Source organism: Pinus tabuliformis, chromosome 8 (genome assembly GCF_031772625.1).
Source record: "Pinus tabuliformis cultivar Carrire ecotype Pingquan chromosome 8, CPIR1, whole genome shotgun sequence".
In the NCBI taxonomy this organism is placed as follows: Eukaryota; Viridiplantae; Streptophyta; class Pinopsida; order Pinales; family Pinaceae; genus Pinus; species Pinus tabuliformis.
This window is the reverse complement of record NC_142294.1, coordinates 185,298,596-185,320,083: the sequence shown is the minus strand read 5'-3', so window position 1 is coordinate 185,320,083 and position 21,488 is coordinate 185,298,596. Positions and strand designations below refer to the sequence as shown.

Below are 21,488 nucleotides of genomic sequence, written 5' to 3'. Positions count from 1 at the left end.
CAGAGAATGCCCTTGGCAGTAGTACCTCTCCTCGGAGAGATATTCTGGCTGATTAATCACCGGATGAACGATCCCACAACAACAATTGCAACTTCCATTGCTCTGCGTCACTCTGATAGGGATTGCGTCACCCTATCTAACTCACTAGCGCCCAGTCTGTGCCACGAAATCCTCCCAGCGTTGCCTCTTGTCCTTGTGTCAGCTTTGCTAGCCTCTGCGTCACACACGCTGGCCTCTCCTGGCTCTGCGCTGCTCTTGGATGCCTCTGCGTTGCCCCCAGCTACCTATGCGTCAACCTCTCCGGGCTTTGCGCTGTCTCTTCGGTACCAACTCTGCCTCTCTGCTATGTATTCACTGCCCCACGCTGTTGATCACTGATTCTATCTCTCTTAGCAAACCCTGCTCTAGAGAATAGAATGACTGATCACTCTGGTGTCTTCTCCAACTGACCCTCAAGCCTCCTCTTATACTTTTCTCGTTGGTCCATCAACGACCGAGATTAAATCTCTAATCAACGACTAAGATTAGATTTGGCTTGATCCATGAATTTTGGAACATTTTAACCCAATTATATATTAATACCCATTAATATTTTATTTTTCCTAAGTTTAGACTTGGGAACTCCATTAAAAATATAAATTATTTTAATATCTCTTAAACCGTTTAGAATCTGCCCAAACCCTTTTTGGGTCTTGGAGATCTAATGTGCTTTAGCCTCTCCACCAATTTTCATGGCTAGAGCACATCTGATACTACTCCAAATCCACACTCCCTCTTAGCTTGGACTGTGCTCTAGTAATACTCCTCATTGAGTATCGCCCCGATAATCCAACACCGGTCCCTGTGCTGATGGTAGGCCTCCCCGCCCAACATCATCTGCACTGCTGCATCTTGTATTGCTGCCCATGTCCCTGCCACTGCCACTGCCACTGTTGCATTCGTATGACAACTCCCTCTGCCACTGTTGCATCCGTATGGCAACTCCCTTTGCATCCGTGCTGCTGCTGTTCCATACTCCCAGCACTGCATCCCCTTCTCATAGTGCTGCATCGTGCTGCCCATAGCACTGCCACTGTTAGCTGCTGCACTGCAAGTCAGTTACTGAGAAGTAAGTAACTGATCCACCCAACTCTGACATCCCTGTTAGGCTAGAGACACTCCTGATGCTCAAGCTCCCTCTGTCGCTAACAAGTGCACCCTCTACTGACCTCTGCGCTGCTGCAACAACTGCCTGCATCTCGCATCGTTGCACACCTCCGTGCCATCTTGCATTGGTGCAACATTCCCGTGCCTCGCACTGTTGTAGCCTGCTAGCTTCGCACTGTCTGAGGACTCCTGCACTGTAGCACTCTCTGCCGCTTCATCCGCATCCGTCTCTACCCACATCTGCGAGTCCTGCTACTCCTCTTCGGGGCTCCCTTAACAAGGTATAATCCAAGAGGTTGGGTACCTCAGGGATCCTGCCCCTCATCGCCTGTAGTCTGTCTGACTATAGCTCGATGTCTCCCCACTTCTTCTCAAGTGGCACATGATCCCTCATGGCACAGTCGTCATTACTCAAGGTGGAGACCTTGATGCAATGTCTATCTAGAATGGATAGGATCTTGGCCTTCCAAACCACAAAGTTGGACGCTTCGTCCAGCCTATCTTGATCCCTCAACCCATTCACGACCATCTCTCTGCTCTTTACTATTGACTCCTCTGAGTCTCTCTACCTCCTGCCTGGAAGTTCTTGGTTCGACTCCTGCTGAGTCTCTCTACTTCTCGTCTAGAAGTTCTCGGTTTGACTCCTCTGAGTCTCTCTACTTTCTATCTGGAAGTTCTCTTCTAGACTCCCTCTGAGTCCTGATTTCCCTCCTAGAAATCCTTTTGACAACGTCAAGTTGCCCCTCTTCGATCGTTTGTGCAATTGCAACACTGATCCAGATTCCTTGGCTAGAAATCCCCCTTGGCAAAAACTCCCTCCACCTTGGTCTTGCTTTGTTTGGTACTGTTTTGACCACAGTACCCCATCAGCTTCGCTTCGCAAACCACCCATAGCCTCCTATGCCCCAGCCACTGAAGGATTGAGCCACTTGGCTATGCGCAATCCCGGCATCGGCAAATTAGCTCCCTCAACCAATTGCATCATCCCTCCGGGGCTCTGCGTGGCTTTGCGTGAGCCTGATTCTGTCTCCCTCAGCCTCTGCGCTGGCTCTCTCTGGCCCAGACTGATGACACAGTCCCTCTGCGTCACTCCTTCCTCTGTCGCTTTTTGCAAGCATTAACTCTCTCACTCGGAACAACTGAATCTGCTGCAAATGCTTTGCTCAACTGATGCCTTCAATTTTCCCGTGATCTGTAACGACCCTTTGATACCATGTTGGAATTTCTAAGTATAACCTGTTAGAAATTCTTCCTGTACTATCTATGGTTTATTTCTCCCTACTTGTTTAATTACTGAACAAGTTATTTACCATGTAAATACTGAAAATAAACACAAGTACAATATCAACATCTATAGATCATCAACTGAAAGGAAACAAACACACAAGTGACACTGTTATTTTTGGGCCAATGTCCCCGGAAAAACCCAATGCGGGGAAACCGATGCAACTATTCAGAGGGTTTTATTATTATGCCATTTTCAGAATACAACCAGGGTGCCAGAAATGGCTCACCCAACAGAGAACGATCCCACAGCAACAATTGTAGCTTCCACTGCTCTACGTCACTCTGATAGGGATTGCGTCACCCTATTCGGCTCACCAGCTCCCTGTCTGTCCCACAAAATCCTCCCAGCGCTGCCTCTTGGCCCTGCGTTAGCTTTGCTAGCCTCTGTGCAACTTTTGGAGCTTCTGCGTCAGCCCTTAGACCATCTGCGTCACACACGCTGGCCTCTCCTGACTCTGCGCAGCTCCTGGCTGCCTCTGTGTAGCCCCCAGCTGCTTATGCGTCAACCTCTTCGGTACCAACTCTGCCTCTCTGCTATGCATTCATTGCGCCTCACTGCTGATCACTGATTCTATCTCTCTTAGCAAACCCCGCTCTAGAGAATAGAATGACTGATCACTCTGGTGTGTTCTCCAACTGACCCTCAAGCCTCCTCTTATACTTTTCTCGTTGGTCCATCAACGACCAAGATTAAATCTCTAATCAACGACTAAGATTAGATTTGGCTTGATCCATGACTTTTGGAACATTGTAACCCGGTTTTATATTAATACCCATTAATATTTTATTTTTCCTAAGTTTAGACTTAGGAACTCCATTAAAAATATTGATTATTTTAATATCTCCCAAACCAGTTAGAATCTGCCCATACCCTTTTTGGGTCTTGGAGATCTCATGTGCTTTAGCCTCTCCACCAATTTTCATGGCTAGAGCACATCTGATGCTACCCCAAATCAACACTAAGACCGATGCTTTTTGAGGAATATGATTGTTGTTGAATACAGGGTTGATCGCATAAGAGACTGCCTTTGACCTGTGTTGACTTTTTTGTAGTTGAAGCTTGATTAGCGTTGACCAAGGTCAAAAGGAGCCTTTTGACTTCAATTTTCTTGGAGAAGGCCTGTCCCATCAGGGCACATTTTTGAGCACTAAGACCGATGCATTTTGAGGAATTTCACTGTTGTTGAGTACAAGTTTGTTTGCAAAATATAGATGTACATTTTCTCTCTCTTCTGACCAAGTTTGACCAAAGTTTTTGGAGCTATTTTGATTGATCCTTGGCCATCAAAAGAGGCTGCATTTACTGGGCTTTGACCGAATTAAATTGGAGCAGATTTGTCCATGATTTGATTGCTGCTGACTTGACTTGTTAGGGTTGACTGCACTGTTGTTGAATGCTATTGACTTGAACATAATTACAATTGACTTTTGTTGGCTCTCTCTCTCTCTCTCTATCTTGTCTCTATTTTGGATAGATTCTTGGCATATTTGGATATTGGATATGTACATTGGATATTGGCTAGTCAATGTTTGACTTTGACTCTTGGATGATGTACTCTCTCTGCTAAACATTTGAAGACAATCTAATAGAGGAAGATTTGCAAGGTTTTTCCCCCTAGTGGGGTTTTTCCTTGGTCATTGATCAAATATTGTGTCTCTTGTCTCTTTGGTGTCTTTCATTGTGCATTAGAATAATTGTTCTATCTACTTTTGTCCTATTGTCATTGGTTAAATTGAAGAAGTGGAAATTGTTAAATTAGATGCTATTGGATATTGTTAAAGTAATAGTTGTAGCAGAGAACAATTGATGAAAAATTAACACCATGCACCTTAGGTCTGGTTTATGCCTTAGCTAAGAACATAAACACACTAGAGATGCCTAACATTAAGCAACTTTGCACAGTGGAATATAACAAGAATGAGATCAATAACAATACACAATATTTATGGCCCAAAACATGTACCTTATTAGTCCTTCAATAAGAAAACCATAGGGCTCCATTACTAGGGAACATGGCCCTTTACAAACCCTAGTACAATGCTATAATACAAGATATACAAGTCTTTACTTCGACCAATAACTCAGGGGTGAGGCCAATTCCTTTAGGCTCTCATCTGCCCACATACAAATGCAACTACAATTATCAAATCACACAACTGTAGTACTACTAGGGCTTAACTAGCCCACCATAAATCATCAATCAACAAATTACTTACCTGGGCATACTCCTTTAGTCCACGGTCTGCGTGCTTTAGCTCTATGAACCCTTCAATCATGCGCAAACAACTGGTCCTTTTTTGGCCTACTATACCAACCTCGACCTCACTATGTCCACCAACGAACTGATCCTTTAGCCCAACTCTGACCCTTGGCCTCTTGATCTATCCTTGACCAGCTTTCGACAACCTACCTATATACTTCTAAGACTCACGATCTATTTGTCCTAGCTGTCGTTGGCCTTACCAACCCTCCTTTAGCCTTACAACAACCCTTAACTACTATTGTTCAACATGAGACTTCTTTGTTTACCTTGTAGCCAACCCTAACCACGTTGCGACGAACCCTTTATAAGCTTGTTTCAGTCTTGGCCTATATGATCTCCCAAGCGGAGTGCTCCTTCTAGGTCATAGCCAGCGTTGGTGGACCCCAGCGTCTGTTTTGCTAAAGTAGGCCTCAATCTAGGGCTTGGTTCTCATGTACTAGTTCTCGACTGCCTCTCCTACAATTTAACACAACCTCCTTTATGGCACTCCACCCTTCCAAATAGTCTCCACAGAAATCTCATATAGTGTTCCTTGGTTGCGGCCTCTCCTCGCTAGACTTCAACCTCCTCCTTGCTTTGGCTATGTATCTTGTAGCCTCCTCAATCTCCTCAGAACTCAACCTCTCTCTAGCTTGCTGCAACTCTTCTAGGGTTACCTTGCTCACAAATGAATTCCTTCTTAGTTGTCCCATTAGCCTCCTTTAGCTTTCAATATATACCTTTCCTTCAAGTGTATTGGGAGCCCTCTATGTCCTTCAAGAAACCCAACTTCACCACTCAACAATTAATTAGAATATAAAGTTCATTTTCTTGGGTTCCAAGCCAACTCCTTTGGGTCAAAACCCTAAACTTTGGGTTCCTCGCCCATAAGCTCTTTTTTTTGTGGGTTTTCTCCACTCGAAAATACCTTCCAAGCTAGCCAATTTCAAGAGCCATTGCAATTGCTTTTTTTTTTTTTAGCTTTTTTTGTCAACCACAAATCATCTATTATTGCTGAAATAATATCTTAGTGTGGGTTATGCTTCAAAATGCAACTAATTGAAAGCAACTTTTTCTCCAAACCAGTTACATGGCACACATTCACAACCTCACCCATTGGTGCGGAGGAGTGCCCCCCCGCTCCCGCACTCGAAATGCGCTTAAGATGGAAGTGCTTAGGGAGTAAGCTCAGGACCATGCTCCTGAATTGCTCCTGTTTGGGAGTGATTTTCAGAAGTGCGCTCCTATAAAAAATTTCGTTCCCTAGCTTTTCTTCGCAATTTTTTTCTCTCACAAAGACGTTCACAACACAAATCTTTTTCAAAGAAACAAGAATTTTTGAGTGGGGCAGCCTAATATTCAAGCATATGGCCCTAATATTGGTATGTAATTCATGGTAATGTTAAATTGTTAAAGTAAATGTGACATTTTCTTTTATCTTTCATTTAACATTATCCTTTATCTTTCTTTATCCTTTTACTTAAGTTTTTAACTCAAGATGTTTGAGAGTGGTTCCGACCTCATTGGATTTCATATGGAGAAAGTAGAATTTTAGATCTTATTGAAAATCCAACAGACTTATTGGTTTTTCATGATTGGGGGCGGGGGATGCAATGTTTCCATTTGGATTTTGTCATGTACTAGGGTATCAATCTCATATTTAATGAAGAGCACCAAACCCTCTATGTACCTTTATGTTAGTGACATTGGTTGTCGAACTCCTCTATTATGACCCTACTAAAAATGTACCCATCACTTAACAAAATCTTGACTTGACACGCTACTTTTTTTCTATATTATGTTAATGCTTAGAGGGTGATACTAATGACAGATCCCATGATAGGCAATGATTTTGATGATATGTAGGTATTTGTTGTATCATGATTTTTTTGGATGCTAAAGGCCATCTAGAGCTTGTTTGTTGATGTATTTTCGATTTAAAGATGGATTGCACTCTACTATTTTTGTTATATGCATCCTTACATGCTATATAAATGAGAACTTGTAATTTGTGGACATGTGGTTCATGAAGATTATAACTACTAGATGATTGATGTTATATGGTTTAATCCATATTTTTATGCTTTTTATAACTAATTCATCATTTTACATGCTTTTGTGTATATATATATATATATATATATATATATTATAAAATTCGCTCCCAATTCACGACTGTCTCGGACCGGAGGCTTCTGAAAATTGTTGCTCCAGTTACCTCTCAAATGAACTTGCACACTAACCTTTTCTTCAAGTCTTTATTCTTCACCTAACAAAAACATAAAGCATAGTTTCTGTTCTAAATTCTTAATAAATTTTGTAACAAGATATATGTTAGGCTTACTGTGCAATTTCAAATAACATCAACTGTGGGTTTGCTCAATACCTCAAGTTATAAAACTGAGATTTAAATCCATAAGTCATTGTCTTGAGAAAAAGAATATTAAATGCAGATGCAGACTTGCATGTCATCCTTGATAGACCATTTACATCGGTTGGTTGGTTAGGTTGGCTTTAGTTGCCCGTTTTTCTTCTGGGCCAAGTTGGCTTGGGCTTTGCACACGTTCGCCCAGATTTTTGTTGATATCGTATGTTCTTTGATTCACTTGGCCCTATGTTGGCTCTTCCTGAAATTCAACTATACATTGGCCCAGTCTGTGTATTTTGGCTTAGTCTACAAAACACTTTATTTCTGCAATTCTGTACCACTGGGTCTGCATGCCTGTTAACATTCCTTACTAGAAATGCGTCTTAGAAAAGGCATGTTCTAGGGCATCTGGCTACTGTAGCGCACTTTTGTATCTGTTGTAACAACGCTCTTTATCTCCTATAACAGTTCGATGTCTATTGTATGGATGCCTTAGTCAAAGCCTCAAATGTAAACAATAACTTGCCCTGTCATAGCTTTTTGAAAGTCTACAGTTTCTTTGTAGGCTCCAGGAAAGCATTTGACATAGTTTTGAGGGAGGCATTGTTTCAAATACTCTGTGACATTCACATATTCTAGACCCTCTCAGAAGCCATTGTGAGACTGTATGAGTCAGTTTTGGAATGACTCAAGATGGCAAATGACTTCTCCAATTTCATCCAAAGTACCATAGGGGGAAGGATATTTTCTACATCAGGTTTCGATTTCACTTCTCCTTTTTTCCTATGACATGGCCTTGTTGGTTTCCACTCCTGAGGGTTTGCAATGATAGATCGATGCATTGTCTAGCTTACAATTGAGTCATTGACGATCAACTTGGGTAAAACGAAGGTTTTGGTCTTTAGTTATCAAAAAAATTTCTTACAGACTTACATTTATACTATCAAGATGTCGAGATTGATATTACAACAACTTACCCCTACCTGGGGGTGCAATTCACTAGGGCTCATTTTATGTTGAGAAGTGTATCAAGAAAGTCTCAATTTCACTTTGCTTCGGTCAAATTGAGAAAATTCGAATTTCCACATCAACAAACAACTTTGAGGTAATTAACTGAGGTGAAATGGCTCTTGTCACTTAGTTATCTCAGTAAATTCGAGTTAGAGGGCTTGGAGTTTAGTTATGCATTTGTGATAGCTAATTTGTAGCAATCCAGTTCAGTTATTTCTAGTTGTATTCAGTGAAACTAGTTCTAACTGTTGTGCAGTCAGACATTAGTCTAACTCACTGATCATCTAGTTAACTGATTAGTCAATAAAAAATAGCGAGTGCATGTAGAGAATTTGAGTTCCCCAGCTGTGGTGGAGATTCCAAGGTAGTGTAACATTAGTTGTAGACTAGTCTTGAGTGTACAGGTGTTATATGCAGTCAGAGATCCAACCTTGGGAATTGTGCAATCGATTGGAGGAAAATTCCAAAAACACAGGGGCCTAATTCCTCAGGATTTGCGCAAGGAAATAAGAGCTCAGGTGGAGGCAGGAATTGACAAAGTCTAGGTCAGAGCTTCTCATTGAGCATAGATAAAGGTTATTCACTTGCAAGTTGAGCTCAGAGCAAGCAAGCAATCATAATACATTCTCTATTCATCTGATTAATGCGAGTAGACTTGAGGGGTTTTTACCAGTTGGTTCCCCCTAGATAAATCTGTGTGCTTGTGTATGTGATTGATGCATGTTTGTGAGTGTTCTTCTAAATTGTGAATTAATTTTTGTAGAGCAGTAGAGTAGAATTGTGTCTCTTGATTTAGATTAAATTTCTTGAGCAGTTGTAATTCCATCATGATATTTCTACATGGTATCAGACCACGATTCACATTAGAACAAGAATTTCAAAGCTGTTCCTCAGGAGGTTCGAATTTGTAGCTTCAGTGTAGTAGGATTTCTTTAGGGTTGGAGAATGGCCTTCAACGGATTGAGATTAGAGTATGCCTTGGAAGGTAGCTCGAATTTTATTGCTTGGAAGGATCGCATGGAGGCAGTGCTTGATGATAATGGATTGCTGGAATATGTCAAGACAAGCATTCCAAAACGAGGATCAACTGATGCTCAGAACGTAGCCCAATTGAAGAAAGATGTAGCCAAGGCGAGGAGAATAATCTTGGAGGGAGTGTGAGATCACATTGTCTCATATCTCCATGGCAAAGAAACTCCGTTCGCATTGTGGAAGGCACTGACAGAGCTATTCGAGAATAACAGTGACCATAGAAAACTGACCCTCAAAGACGAACTTCAAAACATCAAGATGTAAAAGAATGATACTATTCTGCAGTATCTCACTAGGTTTACACAAGTTTGGGATGAGCTTGGAGGGGTTGGTGTGAATGTTGTAGAAGATGACCCAGTGAGCCTAGCTATTCTCGACCTTCCCAAAAGCTGGCATAACTATCAGGACTCGGTGAATGGAAGGGAGAAACTACAGGATTGGGAACGATAATGGTCCGATTGGGTACAAGAAGAGATTAGGCGAAATACCAGAGATGGAAGTTCATCCAAGGGAGAGGATGAAGATAATTTTGCATTGGTTGGAAAGGGAAAGAAGGGCAAAGGGAGGAGATCTCAAACCAAACCAGAATCCAACAAAGGGGGGAAGAAGAAGGACTTGTCCAAAATAAAATGTTTCAATTGTCATGAATTCAGGCACTATATGCCACAAAGTGTCCACACAAAAAGTCTAGCAAAAATAACTTAGGAGGAGCAACAGGTGAAACATTGGCTTCACAATTCGAGCTAGACGTCAGCCTTATGGCATGCATGGCCAACACTATGATGGGGAGTGTTGGTACTTGGACTCAGGTGCATCATTCCATATGACAAGGTGTAGAGAGTTTTTCAGTGACGTAGAGGAGAAAGATCTCCAGATGCATATTGAGCTTGGGGATGACGGAAGGTACAATGCTATTGGATTGGTACAGTAACCTTTAAGAGGGAGTAGGGATCCCCTCTTCGCCTCAATGGTGTCATGTTTGTTCTAGGCATAAAGAAGAACCTCGTCTTTGTAGCAATATTGGAAGACTGCGTCTATGATGTAATTTTCAGTAAAGGTAAAGCCATTTTGAGGCACATAGCTACTAGACAGGTGAAGCAGATCACTGTTCGTGTGACAAACTTGTACAAACTTGATGTGGAAGATTGTGTTGCTTTAAGCAGTAAGGCAAAGAAAGTGCAGAATCACGATGTCAGTGAGCTTTGGCACAAGAGATTGGGCCATTTGCATCATGGTGCCTTAAAAATTATGCAACAAATAACCATTGGCCTCCCTGAAGGATCACTTGAGCAGTAGGATGTCTGCAAGGGTTGTACCTTGGGGAAGTAAGTGAAATCCACATTCCATGATCGAGATAGCAAAACACATGTAGTCTTGAAGAGTGTCCACTTTGATGTTTGTAGACAATTCTTGACATCCTCCACTGCTAGACATAAGTACTATGTTATTTTTATTGATGATTTCTCATGGAAATGCTAGATCTTCTTGATGCAGAAGAAAGATGGGACATTCTCAAACTTTGTAGAATTCAAGGCACTAGTCGAGAAAGAGACCAATAAGAAGGTGAAGGCAATTAGGAGCGACAATGGAGGTGAGTGTTTCGAATGACTTCAAGTATTTCGGTGCGAAATAAGGCATTTGAAGAGAGCTCACAACACCCCACAACCCACAACATAATGGGGTGGCTGAGAGGAAGAACCAGAGCATTGTAGGAGTTGTGAGAGATATGTGACATGACCATGGCTTGCCACTGCATTTGTGGGCAGACGCATGTAACACAACAATTTGCTTGTAAAGCCGGATGTGTCTCACTTAAGCATTTTTGGAGCATCTGTTTATTGCCATGTCTCCAATGCTTCGAGGAAGAAACTTGAGCCATCAACCGAGTTGGGAGTTTTTGTGGGTTACTCCTAAACTCCACACAATTAACGGGTGTACTTACCTTCCCTTAGAATGACAATTGTATGATTGGATTTAAAGTTTGACAAGGAGAAAGCAATGAGATGTTCTCTTGAGAGGGAGCTTCAGATCCAACCAGAAGAGGAGCTTTAAGCTCCAAAGGAGGAGCCTCAAGAAATTGTGGCGCAACCACAAATGGAGGATTAGAGAGGAGGTAGAGTGGAGACGTCCACTCAAGCAGAACCATCCAGAGAAGGTAGAAAAATAACCAGGGAAGTTGATAGATTGGTGCAGGATGTGAGGGAGAATGTGGGAGCTCCTTCAAATTTGCGCAGGCAAAGGAGGTCACTTGAGAGATACACTGGCTACATGGGCTCTAATGACTGAGTTTGTAGAGACCGAGCCATCCTCTTTTGAGGAAGCAGTTGAGGAACTAGTTTGGGTTGATGCAATGGTGAAAGGATATGAATCCGTCAAGAAGAATAGTGTTTGGGAAGTGGTCCCAAGACTGACAGGATAAATCAGTTGTGGGTTTGAGATGGATCTTCAAGGTTAAGCATGCAACAAACATAAGCATAGAGAAGTACAAGGCCATATTTGTGGCCAATGGATTCTCTAAAGTTGAGGGAATTGTTTGTGAGGAAACCTTTTTTTCCGTAGCAAGGTATTCATCCATTAGATCAATTTTTGCACTGGTTGCGCAGATGAGGTGGAAGATCCACTAGATGGATGTAGAAAACAACATTTCTCAATGGTGTTATTGAGGATGAAGTGTACATCAAGCAACCAAAAGGTTTTTGAGACATTTTTATCAGGAGTCTAATGTGTGCAAACTCACGTGAGCTTTGTACGGTCTCAAACAGGCACCCCATTCTTGGTACACTCGGATCGACAATTACCTCACTGGATTGGGCTTCACCAAAAGTGAAGTGGATGCAAACTTCTATCGTATTTTGGTAGAAGGTAAATTGCTTATCATTGTTTTATATGTTGATGATTTAATATTGACAGGTTATGAGCAACTGATCAACTCTTGCAAGGAGGACCTTGCAAGGGAATTGGAGATGAAAGACATAGGTCCCATGCATTGCTTCGTCATGCTGGAAGTATGGCAAGGTGATGGGGAATTTTTTATGTTTCAAGGCAAGTATGCCACCAAGACACTGCAGAGATTTCACATGGAGAGTTGTAAGCCCATAAAGACACCTTTAGTGACCGACTGGGGGAATGAGAATGCCATTTCAGGGGAAGAGGTTGATGCTACCATTAATTGGTAGCTAGTGGGTTCACTGATGTATATTGTGAACACACGACCAAATATGTGCTATGTAGTCAACCAGCTGAACCAAGCTATGGTTAGGTCGACCAAATTGTATTGCAAGGCAGCAAAGCATGTTTTACGGTACCTCAAAGGCACTAACCAGTATGGATTATGGTACAAACAGACAAAGGGAGTGAAGCTGTGTGGCTTCATAGATGTAGACTGGGCAGGGAGTCCATCCAACTGAAAGAGTAAATGAGGTGGAATTTTCAGTGTTGGGTCTGCAACAATTTCCTTGTACAACAGGAAGCGGAGGTTTGTGGTGCTCACACTGACAGATTCTGAATACATGGTTGCAAGTCAAGCAACATGTGAGGCGATTTGAATGAGTAAGATACTTGTGGCGTTGTTTGGTCAGGACATGGATCCTACTGTGATCTATTGTGATAATAAGAGTTACATTACCTTGTGATAATAAGAGTTACATTAAGCCCTATGAGAATCCGGGTTTTCACAATCGATTCAAGTATATAGATATCCGGTATCATCATTTACGAGATTGTGTGCAGAGGAGGATAATGATGCTACAATACATTTTGACAGAGGAACAAGAGGCTGACATCGTGACAAAGGCTTTGTCGAGAGGGAAGTTCAAATTCCACAGTTGCAGGATAGGGGTGGTTGAAAATCCCTTTCTTGCTAAGAGGGAGTGTTGAGAAGTGTAGCGCATCTCCTGCCTTGACTCAATAAATGATATGGTTCCTTGGTCATTATTGAAAGACAACTTTTCCAGAGTGAATTCTAGGACATATTGTCTAAACTTGTGGATGAAATTTTTAGACCCATAGTTCTTTATGGTTTCAAAGTCTAGGGGTCGAGCTTGTTGTAGACAGATTGGGTCAACTTGGAGAGAGTATAGACATTGCCTCTCAATTGCGTCATTTGCTATAAGTGGATCGTTCCACAACCCATTATTCAGGAAGAGTTTGATGTCCACCCATTTTGCCTCAAGGTTTTTTTTTTTTCATTTGTAGAGTCATATCTTTCAGAGACACCCACAGAATGAGAGAGAGGTACCCCTACCTTGCTCTTTGCTCCTTGGAGGATCAGGCCTCAAAGCCCCCCTCAAGATGTGCTTGAGATTGGTTATCCGACGCATCTCGTCTTCTCTAATCGCTAAATATCTCCCCATAACACCTCCTCCCATTCATTTTCTCCCTTGACGTCTCGAGCCATCTTTTATTGACTCAACAAACATTGAATTAGTCCAATATTTACAGATTCTACATTCATGTTACTTGGACCTCACCTTTGATGAGCCCGGGCTCAAAGATGATCTTCTACCTAGAGCACTTTTTGGCGCTGTAGCATCATAGTTCGCCTACCTTACACATGCAGATATTGGATGCACTCGCTCAAGAACTTTGTTGGAACAATCTCAAGTTGGTTATCATAGACTCTAGATTGAGATAGACCACCATATACCACAATTGGATAGGGTCTACCAAATGTGGCACCTACGAGAGCCAAAAACATAAACACCTCAATTTTAGGTGCCCCCTATACTATGAGATTAGAGGACATTTGTTAGTTTTTGTAGCATCAGAGGTGTTCTAGCCTCGAAACTTTGTGGAGAGGCTAAAACACAGGGGCTCTCCATAACCCAAAAATCATTTTTGGAAATTCCACATAGAAGTGTCTCAATTAGATTATTAGCCTATTTTTAATTATTTTCCAAGTTTAAACTTAGGAAAAGTGGCTAATTAATCAGTATTAATTGAGATAAGGTGTGAATCATCTAAAAACTCACACGGATAAACTGGGCCCTTGATTAAGTTTTAATCTTTGCCGTTGGAGGTCAAGCAGGGGATTAAAAGAAGAAGTTGATGGGTAGATGGAGAACACATTTGTGGAGTTCGATTTCCTTGGGCAGTTTGATTTCCAGAGAGCAGCAACAGTTGTTGGAAAGTCAAAGAAGGAAGCATTGAGAGTGAGGGGCAGTGAGTCTGGAGGAAAGTTTTTCCAGATTTAGAGAGTTAGCTACAGGAGGGTTGAGCTTCCTCAGTGAGATTGCACAAAAGCTTCAGAGGCAGAGTTCGATTTGACTAGACAGAGGGTCGATTTAGTTGTAGAGGCTGGGAAGATTTTCGGAAGGTGCCAGTGAGTCATTCTTAGGGGCTGGATTGTGCACAGGGCTTGATCATATTGTTTAGTTGGCTTGTGTTTTCCTTCTATTTCATTCATGTAACCTGTATATTTTCTAATCTCACTTGTTTGACTTGTATATTCTTTTGTCTTGCTTGTGTGTTTGCAGTTCCTCAGTCCGTTTCTGATCAGTTGTGGTCCCTAGGCTCTCCACTCATTTCTCCTCATTGTGGCTCAGATACCATATCTGATTCAGTTGTGGTCCCTAGGCTCGCTACCCGTTTCTCCTCATTGTGGCTCAGATACCATATCTGATTAGGCACATAAAATGTGGACAGGGAAATACACACCTGAAAATAACAAAGAGCTTTTTTATTATTATTGGATGGTCCATTGTCTCAATACATAGTAGGATAGCAAGAAGTTTGTTATGAATCTCTGGAATACTTACTCATCCAATAGTTTATTATTTACTAAGTTATGTTACCTTATTTTATTACAAGGACTCTATACCTAAGTCATTTATTATGACGTTCTTACATGACAATGTTGACTATAATGTACGCCTAAATCTAATTATGACCTTTGTATGTAACATTTTTGAGGATGCCTCGTCAAAGTTACTCACCATGAATTTTCTTGTCCTTTGGACAGTTAGACATTCTTGGGTGTAGTTTGTTTAATGAGTGGATGGGACGTATATTGATGATTAAATCATAATTTGTGTATGTGATGTTGTGGCATTCATTTTGGGATGAACATCTGATATCTGTCAAGGCTGATAAATTAACCATTGAAATTGTTTACTTTTTATAGGAGGTCATTATTGGGAAGTGCAAAGTCCTTTGCACATCCAAAGATGCACGGAATCCACAACCCACAGAAGAAGACTTGAATGATGCAGATTACTTTTTTTATCGGTTCTTTGATGTAGGCAACTATACTGTATCAGAAGACTTTGGCGATATGGAAGGTTTGCATGTTTTGATGTTAAGAAACTGCTAGCTGAATTTTAAGATTCCATTCTTGAATGTTTTACTTGTTATATGTGATGGGCATGGGTATATAGTGAATACTCACTAAACTAAAATGCTTTTTGCAGTTGATTTCTTTATCAACAAGCATTCTTGGGTTAATAAGGCCGGTCCACCAGTCAATCAGCCTCTAAATAGAGCAAATAAAGTTTTGGCAGACAAATTCATGGCTAATGGAGATGAGAGGGGAAAAACAGGGAATGTGATTTTAAAGGATGAGCTAAATAATAGAGATGTAGAAAATAAAGATTTGTTGTCTAGTTTACCAGTTAAAGAGGGTGTTGTGACAGAGACTCCAAAAGAGGATGGTGTGCTAAAATCTCCGAAAGAGGATGGCATGGAAACTTCAAAAGGGGATGGTGTGCCAGATGCTCCACGATTGGAAATGGAAAAGGATGAGACTCCGAAGGAGGAGGTTAGAAAGGATGAGACAGAAGTACTAAAAACAGATGAAATAGAAAAACCAGAAATGCCTTCAAAAGTGGGCATTGAAGAAGATGGCGCGAAAAAAACTGCAGGATTAGAATTAGGAACTGGTGGGAAAAAAAACTCAGAAGTGCCATCAAAAATGAATTCCAAAGAAGATGTTACAAAAGAATCTATACGACCTGAAGTAGGAACTGGTGAGAGAAAAAATATTAGACGTGATTCATTCAGAGAAGAAAAGAAGCCCATCAAGAGGCCAAAATATACAGTTGACTCTGATGAGGAAGAAGATGGGGTCACAGGACTTAAAAGGGACGGGTTGGAAGATGTTTCAAAAAGAAAAATTGATTCCAAGAAAGAAGTCTCAGGAACCGAAAAAAAACTTGTCAAGAAGGCCAAAGTGGAGGACAATTCTGTTAAGGCTTCAGAGGGATTGACTCGGACAACACCACAGCTAATGGAACAGAACAAGCAAAAAATATCTGGTCGTGAGATAATTGAGATTACAAAGAAGCCAGAAGTGGTAGGATCCATGATTCTTTGTTTGTTTGCTTGGTAAATAACTCCCTTGTTTGATTAATTTGCTTACAGTATTACGTTGTCTGCTATTTTGCAGGAAAGTAATAGATGGTTCAAGGGACTTGTGAGTACTCACATATCCTTTTTTGTGTTTAGTGTATATTTATGTCAGTAGCTAGAATGAACAACTATATTTTATGGTCTGTTGAGATTTTGGTGGATGGATTTGATTATGCAGAGAATTGAATGAGAAAAATGTTTTGCGATTTTCTGTTATATAGTTTTTAACTCTGAGAAAGGCATGACTTCCAATCTGCATGAAATCTTAGTTGGTATTTAATGTTTCATAAACTCTGCTTATATTTATTCTCAGTTAGTTTCTTAGGTACCACTTCTCCAAAAACCATATAAATAAATCTGTCAGAAGCTTTGTATGTATGTCCTATTAGCAATATGAAACTCCTAGTTGTGGTCACTTTACTCGAATATGATATTTTTGTGTCTCACTCTGTTTGAATAGGATATTTCCATACATTCTGTTGATTTTGGACATCAAATGTACATAAATGAGAGATATAGGAGTTAAACGTTATGGATGCAGTCATCAAATACTTTGGCATTTCTTTTTGTTTATTACATGCCATGTATAATTTACTTCTATAGCTGCCTTATAACGAACACTAGGACTTAATAATATTTATTATTTGAACTCCTAATATCATAACTCTTACTATAAAAAGATCATTTATAGTACATTATTTTGTTACATTGAATATTGTATTGCAGTGTTATACTGCAACACATTCTCTTAACGTTACAATATTAACTATTAAAACTTGATTGACAACAAAGAAAACTTTGTGAAACAGATTCTTTCCTCTGCAGTGCTGGAACCTTGCAAGTACTCCATCAAGCTTTCTTATCACCCTTGTGAGGGTAGAACATTTTGAATTTTTGAATCCTTGAGTTCCAGAATTTTATAAATCCCTGAACTCCCAAATTACTGGTCCTGAATTCCCAAACTACTTGGATGACTATCCATGCTGAGTTTTAAATCTTCTTCAATCCAACCTGTCTTGGACATCCAATCACTCAGAGCAGTGTTATCGGAAGTTCGTATCAATGTTGTGAAAAGCGCGATCGGGATTAAATCGGCGTGGGGAACCAATCGGAAAAAATCGGAAAAATCGGGAAAAAATCGGAAAAAAGCGGGAACAAATCGTTTGGTACAAAAATATTCATTTTTTTTTCATTTTTTTTCAATTTTTTTAATATCTAAACCATCTACAACATAAAATAAATACATTGACACATAAATATGATAAAAAAACTAATATATAAGATGTTTAATATCATTTCTAGCGCTAAAATCACACATAACATTGAATCATGTCCTGAATAGTAAGTCCTGACTCCTGAGTCCCAACTCAGCCTCAAAATATCAACAAAAAATATGATAATGTATCTCATCATGTCATAATGTCATATACAATAAAATGAAAGTCTAATCCTATTGATTTCCTCTGCCCCTCTTGCGAGAAAATGCCACAGCTTTCCCTTTCCCTCTAGATGTAGATGCTGGTGCCCGTGTAGGTGGAAATGGCAGTGGAGTCTGATGTGCTCTAGACGTTGAAGAACTAGAAGTAGGAGCTATAGGAGGTAGACCACGTCCTCTACTGGTGGCAGGGGCAGCCCGGGCAGGTGGTGTCACCTGGAAACATTACAATCTCCCAATCCTGAAATCCTGAAAAACTGATAAGTCTGCTGAATTTTAAATGAAATCTAAAATTCTACTTTCTCCATATGAAATCCAATGAGGCTGGAACCACTCTCAAACATCCCGAGTCATTTCATGGTAATGTTAAAAATTTAAGTAAAAGGATGAAAATGAAGATTAAGGAGAATGTCACTTTTACTTTAAGAATTTAACATTACCATGAATAACATATCCATACTAGGGCCTAGACTTGATCATTAAGCTACCCCACTCAAAAATTATTTGTTTCTTTCAAAAAACATTGCATGAAAAAACCCAAAAAAAGTTATAAAACTATGCTGTCCTGAGCGCCCACGATTTTTTCGTTAAAAATCGCGCCTTTTTCGAAAAAATCGGCAAAAAAAAAGTACGCGATTTTTTCGTATAAAAATCGCGATTTGATCGGCAAGCTGAAAAAATCGCGATTTAATCGCGCTTTTCACAATACTGGTTCGTATTAATATAGCAAGAGTGCATATAACTAAAATAGCACTTAATGCAATAAATTATGAACCAAAAACACAACAAGAAAGAGGCTCTATATGGCCTCTAGTGTCAAAAAAAATATTTTCCAACAAATACCTACATATCATTAAAGTCATTGCCTATATTGGTATCCTCACCATCAATATCATCTTCTGGGCATTAAAATAACATAGAAAAAGCTTCACATGTCAAATTGAGATTTTGTTTGAGTGAAGGGTACATTTTTACTAGGGTTATGATAGAGGAGTTCGACAATCAGTGCCACTAACATCAAGGTACATACAGGGATTGGTGGTCTTGATTAAATGCTAGTTTAAGTCCATTGGGTTTTGACTCGGATCTAAAATTCTGCTTTCTCCATATAAAAACCACTCGTAAACCTCTTAAGTCAAGTAATGGTAATGTTAAAAGTTTAAGTAGAAGGAAGAAATTGAAATCAATGTTGCACGAAGCGGGGACGCGGAAGCGTCATTTTCCAAAAATTTAGGAAGCGAAGCGTTTGCCGAAGCGTCTGCTATATATATATATTTATTTTTATTTTTTATTTTTTTGCATTTATACCCAAAACAAACATCGCAAATACCAAATTAGTTGTAGAAGACATGAAAATATGCATATTTTTGCATAAATCAAGATAGATATAACATCCATTGTACATTAATGATTAATTATTCAATCATCAACCATTTAGATGCATCAACCATCTAGAATCTAGATTCTTCTCCTCTTGTCTAGCCTTTGCCTCTACCTCGATTGTCTAGGGATATTAGTCAACATTGCCCAATTTTGATCAAACTACCTAATTCAAGACTTAAAATATGGTAGAAAAAGATTAACATGCTTGATCGATGATTTTGACTTGATTGAAAGGTAATTTTTTGCTAAGGGCGTGCCACGTGACAAAGGAGTTCAACAATTAACACCACCAACACTAAGGTACATATAGAGCTTGGTGCTCTTGATTAAATGCTAATCGCATACCTTCATACTTGATATAATCTAATGAAATGCCACAATCCCATTGATCCTGAATTCCTGAAAACTGTTAAGTCTGCTGAATTTTGAATAGGATATGAAATTCTATTTTCTCCATATGAAGTCCAATGAGGCTGGAACCACTCTCAAACATCCCGAGTCATTTCATGGTAATGTTAAAAATTTAAGTAAAAAGATGAAAATGAAAAATAAAGGAGAATGTCACTTTCTCCTTTATTTTTCATTTTCATCCTTTTACTTAAATTTTTAACATTACCATGAGGGAGCATCTGCTATATTTATATTTTTTTTAATATTTTTTTGCCTTCATTCCTCACCCTAACCGAAGGTGGACCCCACCCCCAACAAGCAAACTCACCTAAAATAAAAAAAAAAAAAAACGATTTTCTAAACAGCGCGATGCTTTTCTGGAATCGTACGGAAGCGTATGCTTTGCCCTTTGAAGCGCCACGCTTCGTATGGCTGAAGTGCCTTCGAAAGCGCGCTTCGGAAATTTCCAAGAAGCGTCCAAAACAGGCAGAAGCACACTTCGAATTTTGGAATTGCGCTCTCGGGGATGCTTCCTGGACACATCCCCACGGGACGCACTTCGGGCCTTAGAACCGGGGGGGGGACGCTTCCTGCAACATTGATTGAAATATAGCAGAGAAAGTGAATTTTTGTTAAATTTTAAAATGTTCTTTTCTTAGGACAGTTACTTGAAAGTTCCATATTGGTATCCTCACCATCAATATCATCTTCTGGGCATTAAAATAACATAGAAAAAGTTTCACATGTCAAATTGAGATTTTGTTCTAAGTGATGGGTACATTTTACTAGGGTCATGATAGAGGAGTTTGACAATCGGTGCCACAAACATCAAGGTACATATAGGGCTTGGTGGTCTTGATTAAATGCTAGTTCAAGTCCATTAGTCCTTTGGGTTTTGACTTGGATCTAAAATTCTGCTTTCTCCATATAAAAACCACTCTTAAACATCTTAAGTCAAGTAATAGTAGTGTTAAAAGTTTAAGTAGAAGGAAGACATTGAAATATAATGGAGAAAGTCAATTTTTGTTAAATTTTAACATGTTCTTGCTTAGGACAGTTACTTGAAAGTTCCATATTGGTATCCTCACCATCAATATCATCTTCTGGGCATTAAAATAACATAGAAAAAGCTTCACATGTCAAATTGAGATTTTGTTTGAGTGATGGGTACATTTTTACTAGGGTCATGATAGAGGAGTTCGACAATCGGTGCCACTAACACCAAGGTACATACAGGGCTTGGTGGTCTTGATTAAATGCTAGTTCAAGTCCATTGGGTTTTGACTCGGATCTAAAAATTTGTTTTCTCCATATAAAAACCACTCTTAAACATCTTAAGTCAAGTAATGGTAATGTTAAAAGTTTAAGTAGAAGAAAGAAATTGAAATATAATGGAGAAAGTCAATTTTTGTTAAATTTTAACATGTTCTTTGCTTAGGACAGTTATCTCAAAGTTCCATATTAGCCCAATTATTCGATCCATTTTATTTTCATTAGCAATCACATAAATCATTATCATATTGATAGTAACTGAAGAAAGAACATAAATGGAAAATGTTGAAGACAAGCCAAGACAAGAGAACACAAGAATATTGCATAAGCCAACGAAAGACTCCAAGATGGGGAAAACCCTTGACTAAATGTTCAACAGAGAGAGAGAGAGAGAGTACAATAAAAAAGTCAAGATTAACTTGCCAATTTGAACATCCAGAGGCACAACCCTTAGATCAATAGGTGGTCCAATCACAATTGAAATTATGGAGCAGTCAAGTTGTTCCTGATGTCATATAGCTGAAGAGGCTTGGTCTGGTTAGGGTTGCTTGCAAATCATATCTTTTCTGCACATGCC

At 39.8% G+C, this 21,488-nt stretch overlaps 1 protein-coding gene across 19 annotated transcripts in view; it reads left to right on the top strand.

Annotated features, from left to right (window-relative positions):
* The window catches only part of LOC149234760 (protein ANTI-SILENCING 1-like), a 143,862-nt gene that overhangs the window by 50,264 nt on the left and 72,110 nt on the right, over window positions 1-21,488 (top strand). For all 19 annotated transcript variants that reach the window (XR_016246110.1, XR_016246111.1, XR_016246118.1 and 16 more), the window contains 3 exons: window positions 15,209-15,365; window positions 15,495-16,375; window positions 16,469-16,495. Coding sequence is in view for 6 of the 19 variants with exons in the window: in XM_089371931.1 (XP_089228057.1) it covers window positions 15,209-15,365; window positions 15,495-16,375; window positions 16,469-16,495 (1,065 nt within the window). In the remaining 13 variants the exon portion in view is untranslated. The remainder of the gene's footprint in view (window positions 1-15,208; window positions 15,366-15,494; window positions 16,376-16,468; window positions 16,496-21,488) is intronic.